At 41.7% G+C, this 17,477-nt stretch overlaps 1 protein-coding gene across 1 annotated transcript in view; it reads left to right on the forward strand.

Annotated features, from left to right (window-relative positions):
- Positions 1-15,873, forward strand: part of MYOM1 (myomesin 1) — a 168,414-nt gene extending 152,541 nt beyond the window's left edge. The window contains exons 32-40 of the mRNA XM_039243209.1: positions 804-917; positions 1,613-1,700; positions 2,832-2,870; positions 2,961-3,066; positions 6,321-6,484; positions 8,661-8,697; positions 8,940-8,962; positions 11,484-11,539; positions 14,983-15,873. Coding sequence (XP_039099140.1) covers positions 804-917; positions 1,613-1,700; positions 2,832-2,870; positions 2,961-3,066; positions 6,321-6,484; positions 8,661-8,697; positions 8,940-8,962; positions 11,484-11,539; positions 14,983-15,276 — 921 coding nt within the window. The 3' untranslated portion in view covers positions 15,277-15,873. The remainder of the gene's footprint in view (positions 1-803; positions 918-1,612; positions 1,701-2,831; positions 2,871-2,960; positions 3,067-6,320; positions 6,485-8,660; positions 8,698-8,939; positions 8,963-11,483; positions 11,540-14,982) is intronic.
- The last annotated feature ends 1,604 nt before the right edge of the window (positions 15,874-17,477 follow it).

Genomic DNA, 17,477 nt, shown 5'->3' on the forward strand with positions numbered 1-17,477 from the left:
TCCCCCTCTCTCTGACCCTCCCCTGCTCATGCTGTCTCTCTCTCTCTCTCTCCTAGAAATAAATTAAAAAAACATTAAAAAAAATAAAAATAAAAATGTTTTCACAAACATACTTCCCTTCCACACTTGTTTGCAAAAACTTCATTCATCTTTTTAAAAACATTTAGATATACATTGGGGTTTACTCATTCTGTTCTTTTGATACAGTCATTTGTTTTTGTAACACAGGCTATATTTTAATGTGATAGGATGTGTCTTCCTATGGTTTTCAGATATTTATTATTCATTTTATTTAAGTCTGCATGTTAACACATATATATCAATTCTTTTCTGTCCACCAGATGATCTTAAAGTCAATTTTTACTGCTAGAAATTGGTACTACTGATTTAGGTTTCTTCGTTTGTATCTGTTTTATTCTAAACTCTTTATCAATTAAAATTCCTTTCGATTGATCCCTTTAGAAATGTAAGTCTTCTGGGGTGCCTGGGTGGCTCACTCAGTTAAGTGTTTGACTTTGTCTCATGTCTCATTGGCTCAAGCTGCGGGTCAGGCTCTGTGTTGACAGCTCAGAGTCTGGAGCTTGATTCAGATTCTATGTGTCCCTCTCTCTCTGCCCCTCCCCTGTTCATTCTCTCTCTCTCTCTCTCTCTCTCAAATATAAACGTTAAATTTTTTGAAAAAAATAAATCTATGTCTTCTAATTTCATGCATTTCTTCTGTCTGATACCACATTAAGAACTATTTAGTTTTGTCAGAGTAGCATTCCCTTATTTTAAGAAGTATAATTATGGTTTTTGTCCAGGTGGCAAATATTAAGAAGGAGACTCATATTGTGTGGTACAAAGATGAAAGGGAGATATCAGTGGATGAAAAGCATGACTTTAAGGATGGCATATGTACGCTGCTTATAACAGAGGTAGGTGACTATAAATGTGACATGTAATGTATTAGTTCTGTACCCTGCATTCTTATAACAAAGAGATCAGATTCTGTGTTCCTTGACTCCAGGCATTTGTAGTACCTTACTTTGAGCTGCTCCAAAGATCCCTGCCCTGACATCGCCCCCCAAAAAAACAAACCATAGAAACACAAAAACTTCTCTCACTTTGTGATAATGCATGGATTTGTCAGATATCCAACCAATATTGGCTAGACACCATAACTCTGGCCTCTCTGAGCTACTTCTTTTCATAGATGTGGGGGGGGCAAGGCAATTAAGTGAATTCTTCTTGGTTTGCTCTTAAGCCTCATGATAACTTGTTCCCTGAACATACAGAGACATCAGACGTAGTATTCATGTAAGTATAGGCTTTTACCTCCTTTTTGTCTAAAAAGACATATCTTTCAAATATATGTGATCATTAGTGTTTAATACAAAGGCAAAGTAAAGAATAAGGACCTCATAGCCTTAGAGGGTGAAAAATCAGGACTGCAAGCTGGTCAAATGATGATGGACAGGTTCATTTGTGAACTCCTCATCACTCACATGGCCAATTGCTTGTTTAATGTTTGATTTGATGGCAGTTCTATAAACCAGAGGACCTTAAGAATGCAAACATGTACTCTGAGGCTGCTATAAGCTACAATGCTGTGTATCCATTCCCCCCTTAGTTTTCTAAGAAAGATGCTGGGATTTATGAAGTTATCCTGAAAGACGACAGAGGAAAAGATAAGAGCAGATTGAAGCTTGTAGATGAAGGTCAGTCCACTAACTGCTGCGGTCCATTTTGTGTGTTCTGTTTACTGGTTACCACACTGGTGAGTGAGGCTGAGTGACAACTGAAGTCCTGCTGTTTTTGTCCACAGGTTTTGTTTTAATTGAAACTCCAGCAGAGTGAACTACTATTTTATTCAAAAATACTTCACTTTTAGTCTTCTTGGAAATCAAAAGTATACTTTTGATCTTCAGAGAATTTATAGTCCATAGTCCACTAGGGTCTGTTTTCAATATAAATCATCATTTTTGTTTCAACCCTATAAAAAATGTTCCAGGATCAAAACCTACTCTGAGGGGCACCTGGCTGGCTCAGTCAGAGGAGCATGTCTCTTAGTCTCAGGGTTGTAAGTTCAAGCCCCACGTTGGGTTTACTTTCTTAAAAAATGTACACTTTAAAAAATCTATGAAAAGCTTGTTGCCAAAAAGTCCACTCTTAAAAGGTGGCAAGAAAGATTTATGTATGAACTGTGAAGCTTCTCAGTTATTAGCAGAGCAAGAAAGCAATTTCCATTTCTGAGAGACTTCTAAGAACAAGTATACCATGATAACAAAGATCTACATGTGACCACCGAACTTCCAAGCGTGTTCTTGGACAAGATCTTTAGAAATACTACTAACAAACAGTGTGAGTTTGACTTTGATTTCACCTTCCTTCTGGTGGAGGCAAGACTAAATGTGCTTCTTGGCAAAAAGCATTATCAGGTGGAGAAATATCAGGGAGCATAGAAGGTTAATTCATTATGAGTTGATGGAACAGATGAGAAAACTCCCTCTTAAATAAAACTAAGAGTTCTTGGGACTTAAGAAGAAGAGAATCCTAAAGCCAAGAACCTTCCTGGAAATCTCACTGTGGCTTTCTCTAGAATGTACGGTTATTAAGAATGAGAGGGGGAACATATCAAAGTAAGAGCAGGGATCTTTTCAAAGTTGATACAAATTGAGGTATCATTCCCTCAAAGAGTACTTATTCTTAGTTGGTCAGCAAATTCACCTTGTGGCCAACACCCTTCACCAGGCAGGATAATGTTGAGAGCACATGCTACTAACAGATTGAGATTTGACCTTGGTGAGCATTTTTATGCTAAAGCTTTGTCTGTGAATCTCTATCCACAGCCTTTAAAGAGCTAATGACTGAAGTATGTAAGAGAATAGGTAAGTTAAAATTGCCTCCGCATGACAATGCTTCATTATGCTCCTGGTTAGGCTTACAGCTTTATGAAATATGCTGTTTTCCTCTTTCAGCTTTGTCTGCTACAGACCTGAAAATCCAGAGCACAGCTGAGGGTATCCGGCTGTACTCTCTTGTTACTTACTACCTGGATGATCTGAAAGTTAACTGGTCCCACAAGTAAGTAAATGGGAACTTAACTACCATGTAGAACCTTTTTCTCCCCTGTGTGTGTGTATGTGGGTGTGGGTGCAGGGCGTGGAGGGGGTGGCCTGGGGACAGGAGGAAGGCAACAGCAACCTTCTGTCCCTCAGTAGGGAGGCTTCTTACTTCTCAGGTCTGATGTTGATGCCTGTAGAACAGAAGCACCCCACCATTCCCTTAGGGCGAGGTTAGCACTTTCCCTCAACACATATGTGGAGAGGCCAGTAATGGCTAGACCACCTATTTTTGTGATTTGCGAACTATCATAATCCGTACACATCTCTATAATGCAACCTCCACCTCCAAACGGTTGACCTTGGGCTACCTCTGCTTTGCAGGACATCCAAAGCCAGATTTTGGTTCTTCCCTCTCTACACACAGCTAGCCCCTGCTATGGTCTAGAGCAAAACTGAAGCAGCACGCATCAAGAGGCACCAAATTTCCTGTTTTTTGAATGAATAGCCATTCACCAAAGAAACCTAATCCAGTGGAGTACCTGAGTTTGCTGTTAGCATTAATAGCAGTCAGCATAGCTGGGCATTAGCTTGTTTCTCATCCACCCCTGGAAGGCTTTGGGGATTTGCGATAACTTTCAGAATGTTTGTTTGATTTAGACTGAGCCTGCAGATCTGTTCTAATCCCAGTCTCCTCTGTGGAGTTATAGGTGAACTCAAGTTCACCTCTGGGATTCTAAGAGTTGGAGAAGGTTTCTAAGTCAAACCAGATCCCCCATTATACTCTGGCCGTGACCTTAACCTCTGCCAGTCCTTGAAATTTCCTGAGCTAAAAGAGAACAGCAGCCCGGCTTAGACATCTGATGGGGTACAGCCACCTTCAGTCCACTCTTTGGTTGTAGACCTCCTTAGGAGCCCCACTGGGCTGTAGGTCACTGTAGCATCCCTGGGAAGGGACACACAACAGTGTTTATCTTCCCTACAGTGGGTGTTTGTAACACGCTGGTCACTGCTCCAAGCCCTTTCCATGGATGAATTCAGTTCAAATTCATAACTCTAGGAAGCAAGTAATTCTCACTTAGTGAGGATTGGTGATGAGGAAGCTCAGGCTCTGGAGGTGGCTTGCCTGAGGTCACGCGGCTAAGTGGTAGAAGGAGAACTGAGCCCAAGGCAGCCTGGCTCCAGAGCCCCCTCATCCTGACCCTATTCTGTGTTTGAGTTGCCTTAAAAGTCTAGATTGAACATTTAACCAGAACTGGGTCCCACAAAACAGTCATTTGTGTTTTCTTTAAAATGACTGTACTATGATATAGAACACAGTTTTTATTTGTATTCTTATTCATTTCCTGGGTTCTTAAAAAAACAAAGGGGGGATGGGGGTGGGAAGAGAAGTAAAATTACAATCTGAATGCCTGGGGTTTCATTCCTTTGTTCTGTTTCTTTCAGAACACATTTTGGGAAAGTAAATAAGTTAAAATAGATCAAATTCTAGGAAATTCCTCTGTGACAGCTAGGACATTCTAATATATCAGTCTGAAGAATACGAGAAGATAAATTAACTAAGTCATCAATCAAAAGGATTTATATCATCTTTAAAAGAATTACTTGTTCAAAAAAAATATAAGAACATTCAGTTTTGAGTAAACTGCTGTTAGACTAGCAAGACATAAACCTCTGATACTATTCAGTGTGGTCAGCTGAAGTTTTATGTACCCATGTACATAAAATCTATGAAAGATTCAGAAATCAAAGACTCATTGTCTTTACTGGCTTTATGTAAATATGTGGCATAACAGGAAGAAAACTTGAAATGGGCTTTAGTCTTGACTTTGCTCCTATCTTCCTTTGATTCATAGGCAAGTCATTTAATTTTCTGAAATGTCAGATTTCTCTCATATGAAATAGCAACAGTAATACCTGTTCTATCTCATAATACTGATGGACCCAATGAAAGCATGAAATTTATGGCACTTTATAAACCGCGAAGGGCTTTACGATTGTAAGGTATTATTATGCATGTTGGTCAGAGATTAGAGAATTCAAACAGATTTATTATAGCAAAACAGAGGAGTATCTATCTTTCTAACTGTCTAGGACATATGTATTGCTCAGACTCGAGTCTGGGGGTGCAGATGGGCTCCGTTACTGTATATTTTATGGCAGTTTAACTTTTAATAGCTTTTAAAGAATGTAGTGTGTAAGAAAAATGTTGTGAATGTTTATTTGAAAGCTGAAACTATTTTAGTGTTGACTTTTGTTTTTCTGTTTTTAAAGTTCATTTTGTTTATTACACTACAAACATAACACATTGCTTGTTTTAGAAAATATACAGAATATCAAATCACATATTAGAAAGAGTTTATAATATGACATCTGTAGTTTTCCTAGCCATTGAGTAAACTTTTCAGTGTACTTCCAGTCATTTCTCTATGCATAATTGTTGCTATCATTAAGTAGTTTTGTGCCTTTATTTTCTTATTTCCTCTTGTGTTTACAAGCTCTTCATGAAGTTTCTTTTAGCATCATTCAGAGTACATCTACCCCTACCTCTCTCTTTCCTCATTTATAACAGTAACATTTCTAGCCCATCAGATCACAAAGCAAAGGGTTCTATTTGCTTTCATTCTCTTGGAAAGAATGCAGTGTAGTATCTGCTCATGAACTTACTATAGAATTTAGAGAAACTCATGTTCAGGGACAGAGAAAGTGCCTCATTCATTTTGGCAGAGACTCTGCTTTTCATTTACTCTTGGCCTTACTACCAAGTACATATTTCCATATGTTTTAAATAGCTTTGTAACCACATATATGTCAATAGATTTCAGCCACAGATGAACCTCCTGAAGTCTGTTTTTAATTAGTTTGTAAAATCTGACTTATAGCCATAGACCATCTGCAAGAAATATGCGGTAATATAATATGGAGTTTGGCCTTTTTGCTTTAAAGAGTCCCTTAGTCCTATAAATAAACCCAAGCAAAAGCAAAGATCATTAATGCCACTGAGAAATATTGGTGTTGCAATCTGCTAGGGCCCGAGACTGCTGTTGGGAGCTAAATGTACAGATTGTCAGACCCCTACCCTCACCCCCACCCTCGGCCTTAGAATCCAAGTTCTGTGATGCAGGGCTGGTAATTTTTCTGAAGCAGAACATATGTGGATCCCATGTTGTTTGAAAGCCTGTAAAACTCTATAGTGAGATCTTCAAGAAAGAGACAGAGTAAAAATGAGCTCTGGATGAAAGCAAACAATAACAGTGTTTTCTTTGATATGAACAGTGGGACTGCTATTAAGTACACAGACAGACTTAAGAGTGGGGTCACCGGGGAGCAGATCTGGCTGCAAATCAATGAACCCACTCCAAATGACAGAGGGAAATATGTAATGGAGCTCTTTGATGGCAAAACTGGACACCAGAAGACAGTGGATCTTTCTGGACAAGGTAAATGGATATTTTACAGATTAGAAACTCCTGAGGAAGGAGGGCTTTTAAAAAAGAATGAAGGGTGACAAGAGGCCATTACATTTGACTATTGAAAGATGATTGGAGATTTCAGTCAAGTAGTTTAAATTTAGCATGGTGGTAGAAGAAAGAATTCAGTGGGTCTTGGAGTATCAATGAAAAGTGTAAAGTGGAGACAATAAGCATGGAAAGGAAGGATTACCTTTTCAAGATGCTTACAAAGAAGGGCAAGTTGATTTACAATCACTTAAACAAGAATGATCACTGAAAAAGAATCTTGTTATGGTGATTGACATTTGAGCATATTTAATAGAGTTTAAGAAATCAGTTGAGCTGGGAAGGATTGAAGATGGGAGTGGCGAGGAATAACCAATGTATCAGTATTCTAAAGAATGGAAGGCTTGAGATCTAGGGCTGAGGCAAAGGCGTTGACTTTGGAAAGAGCAGGGATCCCTTTTCTTCAGAAACCAGAGGAGGGTAAATGTGAATCAGCAAAGATCAATATTAAGGAGAAGAGAAGAAAGTTGGAAAAGTTGGGTCCTTATGGCCTCAGATTTCTTGGTCATCTGCTGAGAGATGGGGGCATCTGGAGAGAAAAGGAAACAGGAGCAGGAAGTAATAAGAGATGTGGACAAACACAGATGAAAAGTAACATACAACTATCAACCACAAGTCAAATGACTAAAAGAGGTGGAAGAAGAAAGTGTGTTTTTGGCATGCACCTGCAGCTCTTCATCTGTCAGCCCCAGTGTCTTGGAAGCCACAGGGTCAGGATGTCCTGCCCTCAGGCTTTTAGTGTGTAGCTTACTTATCACCATCCTTGCCTCCAGCTCTTCCTTCAAGGACTTGGGATTCTGCCTTGGGCGGTTCCTTCCACTGCTCCTGTCTAGCTTCTACCTGACATTTCTCAAGGAGACTGTGGACTTTTTCTTCCACTTCTTCATGTACTAAAAGTGCGATCTAAATATCCCAGAACTCTTAGTGTTTTGAATCCTTAGAGAGTAGATTCACAATTCAAAACACAGCCTTTTCAGTCCTGCCTTGAGTTATTTTGTGCTGACTCCCCTTACCCTTACTCCCCACCACCCACCCATTTGGACTGGAAAGATTCAAATGGGAGTGGCTGCCCCCCAGCCCCCGCTGTGCCTGAGTCACACACTGCAGTGACAGGGGATCTCTGGTACAATCCTCTGACATTTTGAAACACAACAGAAAATGGGAAACAGGAAGGGAGTGGATAAATTTAAAACCTAAAAAACTTTTTCTTTTAGTCTCTAGCCTACCAAAGCAGATTGGTTCAGGGATGCCCATCTCTCAGTGTAGTGTGGGCAAAAGGAAGAGTACTGAACGCCTAGCCAGGCCTAGCCTAGCTGGCCTACCTCCCCAGACTTGAGCCCTGACTTTGTGCTATTCTTCCATCCATAAAAGCTGGGGGGATGGACTAGTATTATGTAAATACTTTCTAGACATAAAATATTATGGTTCCCAGACCACAGAGGAGCTTAAAGAAGAGATGAGAGAGATTTCAAAGTAAAGCTGCCTTTTCACCTGGAGCATTCCAAGTGGCTTGCTCTGCAGGCTCAGGGTGGGGAGAAGAGATTTTAGAACAGAGTAGCTCTCATTTCCTCATCTCACTGTCTTTTATCTCGGCTCCTGGCCAGCGCAGAAGCTTTGCTTTGGGCCCACACTGGCAAGCACTGTGAGTGTAATAGTTCCCGTGCCCTTTCACACAGATAAGACGGGCCAGACTGTGCAACATGGAAACATTTAATTGTCCAGCTAGGAAGCTGTGACGTACATGTGGGATGATTTAATAACGGAAAAGCCTTTTTGATGTTCAGGATGCTTAGCCACCTTTATTACTATTTTATCTTTGGCAGAGCGAATCTTTGCCTTTCTGTTTGAAAGGACCGTCTCTCCACTGAATTGGGAGCTTCTAAAATCCACTACTTCATCTTTTCTACCTAGAGAGTATTTGCTTCCCCTGTGAGTCCATCAAGTTGTAGAGTAAAGGAGGCATAGTCTTATTCAAAGTCAGCTTAGTCATGTCTGGACTGATCACACTGACCTCAGGCTGTGAGTTTTAACCCACTCCTGTTGTGTCATCAGTTCTGGGTGAGAACATTCTAACTTCTCTTTTTTTTTTCTCTTAAAGCATATGATGAAGCCTTTGCTGAATTCCAGAGATTAAAGTAAGTCCCTTGCCATATGCATGCACTGATTTCTCTGGAACATGGTGTGCTGCTCCCCCATCTGAGGGCTAGAGAGGGTCTTTCATTTTGGCAAATACCTCAAAGCAGCACTTCCCACTGCTTTGTTGAGCAGCATAATGTCTCCAAGGCAATGAAATGCAGTCCAGGTTTCGCTACTTTGAAGTAACACTAAAACAAAATTCTTCTTTGTTTTCATGTTTGTTCCCGTCTCTCAACCACAGACAAGCTGCCATTGCCGAGAAAAGTAAGTAAAAGCCCCTTCCCATTTATTCCTGGCATGGTTTCAAAACATAACTTTCATTTGTTTATTGTGACTGCAGATGGAGAAGAATGAAAATGGTTTCTTTCTTCTTTTTAATCTTCTACATGTGTTTTCATTTAGTCTCTTGAGTAAGAATGTCTGTGAAAAGAAGGTCTCAGGTTATATTTTAAAACTGTCAGCTCTTGACTTGAGCTAACCACCCAGGTGTCCTGAGAAATCTCTGGGCACAAATTACACAGGTTGTTAATCACTTGCAGCAGGCACAATGTGTCAGAAAAATTTATATAAAATTTATATTAAAGAAAAGAAGAAATAAGAAACTTTGTGGGACACCTGGGTGGCTCAGTCGGTTTAGTGCCTGACTCTTGATTTTGGGTCAGGTCATGATCTCACTGTCTGTGAGATCAAGGCCGTGTCAAGCTATGTGCTGATGGCGTGGAGCCTGCTTGGGATTCTCTCTTTCCTTCTCTCTCTGCCTCTCCCATGCTCATGCTCTCTCTTTCAAAATAAATAAATAAACTTAAAAAAAAATTGTTTAATAAAAAAGAAACTGTACATTTGGCATCAGGTAAATCACTAACACTGGTCCCCTAAAAAATTCTCCTGTATTTTCTAAGAGTCTTTGTAGGATAAAAGATGCCAAATAAGGCCTTCTTGAGTACTTCACAGTCTGGGTGAACAAATGCCAAACTGCCAACTGTCTGTGTGCCCAGAAATGTGCTCACTACTAACTTCAGTCAACTGCTTGCCTCACACATGGAGATTTCTACAACTCCCAATCTTTTAGGATTCCAGAGATTGCGGACTAATTATCATAATCATGCAGGTTCTCTCTGAGTGTGTGAAGCAACAATTTGAAAACTGTTGAGGGTTAAAATTGTAGAGTCAGTCCTGAGCTGGAACGGAAGGGAACCAGTAGGGGAATGAGAAATGAAGTCATCTGCCAGCCTCTCAGTGGCTCCAGGTCATGCAGGATGACCTTGCACTGCTTCTGGCCTCCTTCCTGCTCTTTTGCCCTCCCTGCTCTCCTGCTGGGTTTGTAGGGCTGCTGCAGATGCGGACACCAGTACTGGCACTGGGGCCCACTGGCGCAGTGCAGCGCCAGAGGGGAGCACTTCTTGTTGGTGCCCAGCTTGCCCCTCCTGCTCTGGTACATAAGCACAGGCAAATCCAGTGTCCACAGTTGATGGCTACTCCCCATTCTCAAACTGTGGTGGACACCACCCCCCCTCCAGTTCATGAACTCTTTCTGAAATTTCTGTATCAAAGCAGTTGGGAGCTGGAAGAGACTTTAGTGCTCTTCTAGCTTTTGTAAGTTGTGGGAGGCTTCATTCAAACACCATCTGTGTGGAAAATATCTTAACCCAAATGGGTAAAAGCTGTTAGCTTCATTGAATTGGGGTTGGGGTCCGAGCTCCCTGACTCAGTGCCCCTCCTCAGAGGGCCCCCAGAGGAATCCCACAGACACTGTGGAGCAGAGCTGGGTAACTTCATGTCCACAGGTGTAACGCAACCCTTCCCCCATTCCACAGATTAGGAGACTGGGGTCCACACAGGTGCCTTGCCTGATACCACATAGGGTGGTGCGGGAGCCAGATGATGAACCTAACTTACAAGTGTTGCAAGAAGGTGCAATGGAATCAGCAGGAGAAAGCAGTCAAGATTCAAGACTCATTCAAAGCTTTAGTCTTCTAACTTAGGGATCTAGATCACACATTAATTAAAGTAGACCTAAAATTGAGAGGGTGCTGGCTGGCCACTGCTTTAGTGCCAAACAGCGTCCCTTTGAGCAGATTATAGAAAGCTGTCCTTCCCTGGGGCTGAGCCAGTCACATCCAAAGCACAGGGCTTAGTGGGGACGGTGGGGGGTGGGCAAGAGGTCAGCTCTGGATTTCAGCACCCTTCCCACACCTTGTCCCCTCAGCTGGGGGCCCTTGTACTCGTGGCCATAGATAGTAGCCCTACTTACCAAGAACTACTAGGAGACAAGAAAGAAAAGCTCTCTAGAAAAGTCCGTAAAGAAAGCCCACAATCTGCACAAGCCTCCAGATCTCATGGCATATAGCCTCCAATTATGCAACCTTTTTTTTTTTTTTTTAAATCATAGGGAAGCCCATAAAGGAGGTTAAGCAGACTTGGAGGCTGTCTATAGAGATCTGCTCTGCCTCCTTGAGCTGAGCCCTACTGAGCTGCAGAAGGGCCAGGGCTGAAAATAGCTGTGAAAATTATAGAGCAGGTCTTGATGCCACAAAGTCATCTCAAGCTGATAATTTAGGTACAGATAGAGGCGCCCACGCACACAAAATATCTGTATGAGGAAGGATAACATCCTAAATCACTGCATCATTTTCTTATCTTGCATATTAAAAACCGGTATAAAACAATTGTAAGGAGAAGAAAACTAAATAGGGAAGTTAGCTCCCTGGGGTGGTTTTGTGCATGTGATCACCAATCACCGGTGCTTGTCATTTCAGTGATTAACCAGAAATGCCTCTGCTTGCAGATCGTGCCCGAGTGCTGGGTGGTCTCCCAGATGTGGTCACCATCCAGGAAGGCAAGGTAAGCAGGGAGCACTCCTGTCCTCACGTCTTCCACACTAGCAATGGGTTCCAGTGGCCCAGACTTTGTGCTAAGAAAGCCGCTACCACAGCTGCCCCTACCATGGCTGCTTAGGCCTCATTTCAGAATAGCCCAATTCAAAGTACAAAACACAGTCTGTTTTCCAGTCATCTTAATGTTTTGTAGGCCGAGGATCAGGATACAAGTTCTGCTTATTTGGGCACATGGAGACCACAGAGTCTCTTTCTAGAGGTGCCCTTTCATGTCATGAGAAGCAAAAAATGTTCAATCACAACTATAAGACAAACATAAGTGAAGAAAGATGTGACCTCTAATACCTAGTGGAAAATGGGCTGTCCTGTTAAATACTTCACCTCTGAAAGGAAACATGCTGTTCTGCACATTTCTATTGGCTCTATTTCTGTTGAAAGCTGATTTCTTTCCATTTAACTTTAAACTGATATTTCCTGGCTCTGTAATCATCTCTCTGAAAGGCAATGAACATAATTTCTAAACTGGAGTCATTCTCTTCATTCCTATGTTTCACAAGACAAATTTAAGGAGTGCCTGAGTGGCGGGGTCAGTAAAGTTTCTGATTTCAGCTCAGGTCATGATCTCATGGTTCGTGGGTTTGAGCCCCGTGTTGGGCTCTGTACTGACAGTGCAGAGCCTGGAGCCTCCTTTGGATTCTGTGTCTCCCTCTCTTTGTTCCTCCCCCATTCATGCTCTGTCTCTTCTGTCTCAAAAATAAAATAAACATTTAAAAAAAGATAAATTTAATAAGCCAGCCACAGGGAAGGGGTACCTGCAGTGGAACAAAACCTTCTCCCACTCAGAAGCACAATGAAGACATTTGGTAGGTAGACTAGGGATAAAACAAGGCATGTGGAAAGGCTTTAGTGAAAGGCAGTTTTCATCCAGTTCAATTTCTTTACGGGTAGAATATATGACCACAGCTGACTTTAAGCTCAACCACTGCAGGGTTGCAATTTTTCATGTTCCTTATCTAATGGGGTTCAAAATATTTAGCTCACTGGGTTGTAGTGAGAACTAAGAGAGAGAGTGTATATGAAAGTGCTTTGTGATCTATAATGGAAATAAATCTAAAGTATGGATAATAGTTTTCCATGACACCTAAGGTATTTGAGGGTTTGGTTTGGTTTTGTTAGAAGTTTTAACCCCCAAGGAGTGTCTGGCTGGCTCAGTCGGTAGAGATAAAACTCTTGATCTCAGGGTCATGAGTTTAAGTCCCATGTTGGGCATGGAGCCTATTTAAAAAAAAAAAAAAAAAAACCCTAAGTAATCAATTTCCAAAATCATGTGCCTGGTCCACTTAGATAAGTTTAATGACAATAGCTTGACTATTTTTCTTGCTGAAATGTGTTTTTAGAATAATTCAGTAAGAAATGTTAATTAACCATGGAAAGGAAACCAGTTTATTGATCTCCTGCTTTTAAACAATATTCTTATAGAAGAGATAATAAGTGATCATCTAAGACCCTTTAGAGAAGAATATCCTTTTCCCTGTATATTGTGAGCCCTAGTTCTTTTTCTTATAATTTCTGGATTTCAGTAAGAAAAAAAAATGCAAGAACGGAAGTTAAAATGTGAAGTAAATTCAACATTGTTTTGGCCATCAGAGAAATGCAAATTAAAACCACAAAGCAATATCATAACACACTTATCAGAACCGCTAAAATAAAAACAGTGACAACAACAAACACTGCTAAGGATGCAGAGAAACAAAATCACTCATACAGTGCTGGTGGAAATATAAACCAAGACTGTACAACCACTCAGGAAAACAGACAATCTCTCAAAAGTGAAACATGCATTTACCATTGGACCTAGTAGTTGCACTCCTCAGCATTTATCATAAAGAAATTATCATAAAGAAATATCATAAAATTAAGCTCACATAAAAACTTGTATACAGATGTTCAGTAGCTGCTTTAGTCATAATAGCCCCAAACTGGAAACAGCCCAGATGACCTTTATAGCCACACACACACACACACACACACACACTCATATCATGGCACACTATTGACCCACCAAATGGGACAAACTACTGATATCTGCAATAACGTGGATGAATCTGCAACGAATTGTGCCAGGTAGAAAAGACAGTCTCAAATGGTTACATACTATACGACACTATTTATATTATGCTTTGGAAAATTCCATTTTAGAAATGGAAAACAGATTGGTGGTTGCCAGCAGGTGGAAATGAGATTGGGAGGTTGGAGGCAGGGGAGTGGATGTGGGTATAAAGGGCAACAGGAGAAATCCTTGTGGTGATGGAAATGTTCTCTGTCTTGACTGAGGGGCTAGATACATGGACCTAGACAAGTGACAGAGTTGAATAGAATCACACACAGGCAAACACCAACGAGAACAAGCCAACCTGGCGAAATCTGAATAAGAACAATGGATTGCATCACTGTCAATGTACTGGTTGTGTTATTACACTATCATTGTGTAAAATGTTATTATTGGGAGAAACTCGGTTAGGACACGTGAGATCTCTCTATTAATTTTACAACTGTTTATGAATCTACACTTACTCTTAAACTTTCTTTTTTAAATTTATTTTTAATGTTTATTTTATTTTTGAGAGACAGAGACAGTGTATGAGCAGGGGCGAGGCAGAGAGAGAGGGAGATACAGAATCTGAAGCAGGCTCCAGGCTCTGAGCTGTCAGCACAGACCCTGATGTGGGGCCTGAACTCACAAACTGTGAGATCATGACCTGAGCCGAAGTCGGATGCTTAACTGACTGAGCCACCCAGGTGCCCCTACTCTTAAATTTTCAACAAAAAACTGTGGTAAAGTAAAACTATAGGCCTAAACATTGATCTCTTAAAAATAAGAGGGTTTCCGCACAGATGGTAGGATAATAAGATACCAGGAAATAGGAATACATTTTGGTAGAGCACCTTTACAACTGCAACAGACTGGGTGGCGTTGGGGGGAGAAATAAAATGAGGAAGGTGGAAGCTGAAAATCAGTCCCATTATCTGAAACAGCTGTTATGATTCTGCTGCCGGGCGCTGTGAGGCAGACAAAATGCAAAGTGAGCAGGTGGTAATTATGACAATGAGATTTCTCTACTGAGACAGGGTCCAAATACCACATGAGGACAAAAGGCATATCTATGCGTTTATGAAAGCAAGAGCACAGATGGGAACTGGAAACAAACCCCTTCGTGTCGTTCTGATGATAAGTGCTCCCAAAGCCAGAAGGCCAAGGCCCTACAGAAGCCTATTCAGGACTGAAGTCAAAGTGTAATCCACACAGGTGCACACAGCACATAACTCCACCCGTCATTCCATGGGTTTTATATTTATCTTCCTTCGGGTCCTGCCAGACCACCAGATTCTTGAAATTGGATTATTGTCACCTAATACATTTCATTCCTGCTAATAAAACCTGTTTTGCAGGCGCTTAATCTCACCTGCATGGTGTGGGGTGACCCGACTCCAGAGGTCTCCTGGCTGAAGAACGAGAAGCCTCTGGTCACAGACGACCACTGCAGCGTCAAGTTTGAGGCTGGCAAGACTGCCTACTTCAGCATCACTGGGGTGAGCACCTCCGACTCCGGCAAATATGGGCTGGTTGTGAAGAACAAGTATGGCTCAGAGATAAGCGACTTCACTATCAGTGTGTTCATCCCAGAGGAGGAGGCGAGGAAGACCACTGAGCAGCCCCAGAAAGGCAACAAGAAGTCCAAGTGATGGGAAACCGCCGGGAGTGTGTGCCAGGGCAACGGCACTGAGCTGCCCTGAGTTACTTGTGTGCAAATGGCTTAAGTGTAAGGACATCTTCATGCTTTCTACTCCCTATTTTTGTGCTGGCTTGGGGGAAAATTGTGAAATCTTTTATTCCTATAAAAAAGTATCAACTAACAACATTTTAATAGTTTTTCTTTATCTACAAATTCTGTGTTAAGAAAATACCACTGGTAGCACAAACATTAGGAAATGGTTTTAAGGAAGAGGCCAGAATGAAAGTCAGAGGGATGTTGAACGATGGTCAGAGAGCAGACAATGTGTTGTGGAGCAGGGTTTGGACTTGGCTAGACTTTCCCCGGTGAATTCTCATGGGTCACAATCATACTTCAGCATCCTGTCAAGATGGGGATGAGTTGTTAAGCCAACCAGTATGTTTTGTGTGTTGTTATGATAGTGACATGCATTTCTTTGTGACATGCATTGGCAGTCTTGTGATTTGGAGCCTCCTTGGTATTAATAAACAGTCCTCACACCTCTCCTCTTCCCCATCAGTGTTTCTCTCATTCTTCCTGTTTGGCTGCTCAGTTGGGTGGTCTCTGCTGCATCCTTCTCACTGCTTCTTATAGCACATCTTCTGATGTAAATTCCTTTTGGTTCAAGTGGTATCTTCACAGCATTGTCAGAGTCATCCAAGGTCACTTAAGGTTCCAGGGTGTATAATTGCCCTCTCACTGTACATCTGGTGGCTTACTGTACAATCAAGTTGACTCCATTGTTAAGATATCCAGAGTAATTGCATGTAATGTGTCAATTAAGGATAAGAAGATGGTGTGGGAGTCTAGTGCCAAAATTGGTGAATAAGGGTGCACAGCTGAGAAAAAAAGAACCCTGATTCTGAGTTCAGAGAACTGCCAGTTTTGGAGCCTGCCCCTCTTTTCAGGGCTTCCTGGCAGACAGCATTATGCTTTAGGAAATTTGACTCTTCCTCCATCTCTACCCCACAGCCACCTCCACCACACACATACACACGCACACTCGTGCTCACTCACACACTGCTGGAGGAAAACAGTAATGGTAGTAAAAGGAAGCTTCCCCTCTCCATCCTCCTGCCAAAGGTCAAGGACGGGACAACAGACTCCCTTATAAGTCTGGAGGTACACCTACACGTCTTTTCCTTGGCAACATTCAGGACTGGAAATTGCCCCTCGTCTGACTGTTGCTGATTCCCTCTTGCAGCCAAGTGCCCCCTGCCGCTGCTGTGACATTGAACGCCAGGCAGCAGAGAGATGCTGTGCCCTCCCTAACAGGCATGGCAAGTTGATGAGCTTCCCAAGGGACAAAGGGACACTGCCAAGGGCATCTGACCTTGTGTAGTCTGAAGCTTTCCCTCCTTCAGCAAGACGGCTCTCTCTGGACAAGAGGACTGAAGGAAAGTGGACACCAGTGGGGGAGCCGGAGAGATGAGAAAGGAGTAAAGCAGGGGCAGTTCAGCATGCAAGGGAGGTATGCAGGTGAGAGACCCAAAGTCTCTCCTCCACACCCCAAGTGTCCCCCTCATGAGAACAAGCAGCAAAGTCACCAGTGTTGGGGGAAGGGAAGGAGGGAGGTGTGCACCTGCTCCCCCCACCCCTACCCCAGTTCCAGTCCACTGGAGCCCAGACCAGAGAGAAAACAAGAAAGATGTTGAATCCAATGAAAACAGAACTTTAAAACTGTGAGTCCTGAGTTCTGAAATTATGTGAAAATTTGGGAAATCAAGTGTGCGTCACCAGGATCCCTGCCATCCAGTCTAGAGGGACTTGATGGAAGAAGGTGGCATGGAGGGAGAGAAGTGGCTTTCTTATTCATAGCTCTATAAGTTGAGACTTCTCAACAGAATGGTTATAAGAATTATTTCAGCCATTGTAACAACAAAGCTAAATCAACTATGTTATGATGTGTTGGTTTATGTAAAAAGTCTCTGTTTCTACAGGGGAAAATGGAACGAAAGTGTAGATCTATCAATTTAATGATGCTGAAAGTGTTTCTAACTCATGAGAACTCATGGGTATATGACCTGCTAAATGTGAGTTACTGGTACACAAAGGATTATATTGAAGCATAAAAAAAAACTATTCAGAATTTTGTTTTATAAAATTAATATTTATTCTATTAAAGTATAAATTTAAAAATCTAGTTCTTCCTAAATCCTTGAAGGTTAGCTT

The sequence above is a fragment of the Hyaena hyaena genome, unplaced genomic scaffold, assembly GCF_003009895.1.
Source record: "Hyaena hyaena isolate Hyena2069 unplaced genomic scaffold, ASM300989v1 scaffold_222, whole genome shotgun sequence".
Classification (NCBI taxonomy): Eukaryota; Metazoa; Chordata; class Mammalia; order Carnivora; family Hyaenidae; genus Hyaena; species Hyaena hyaena.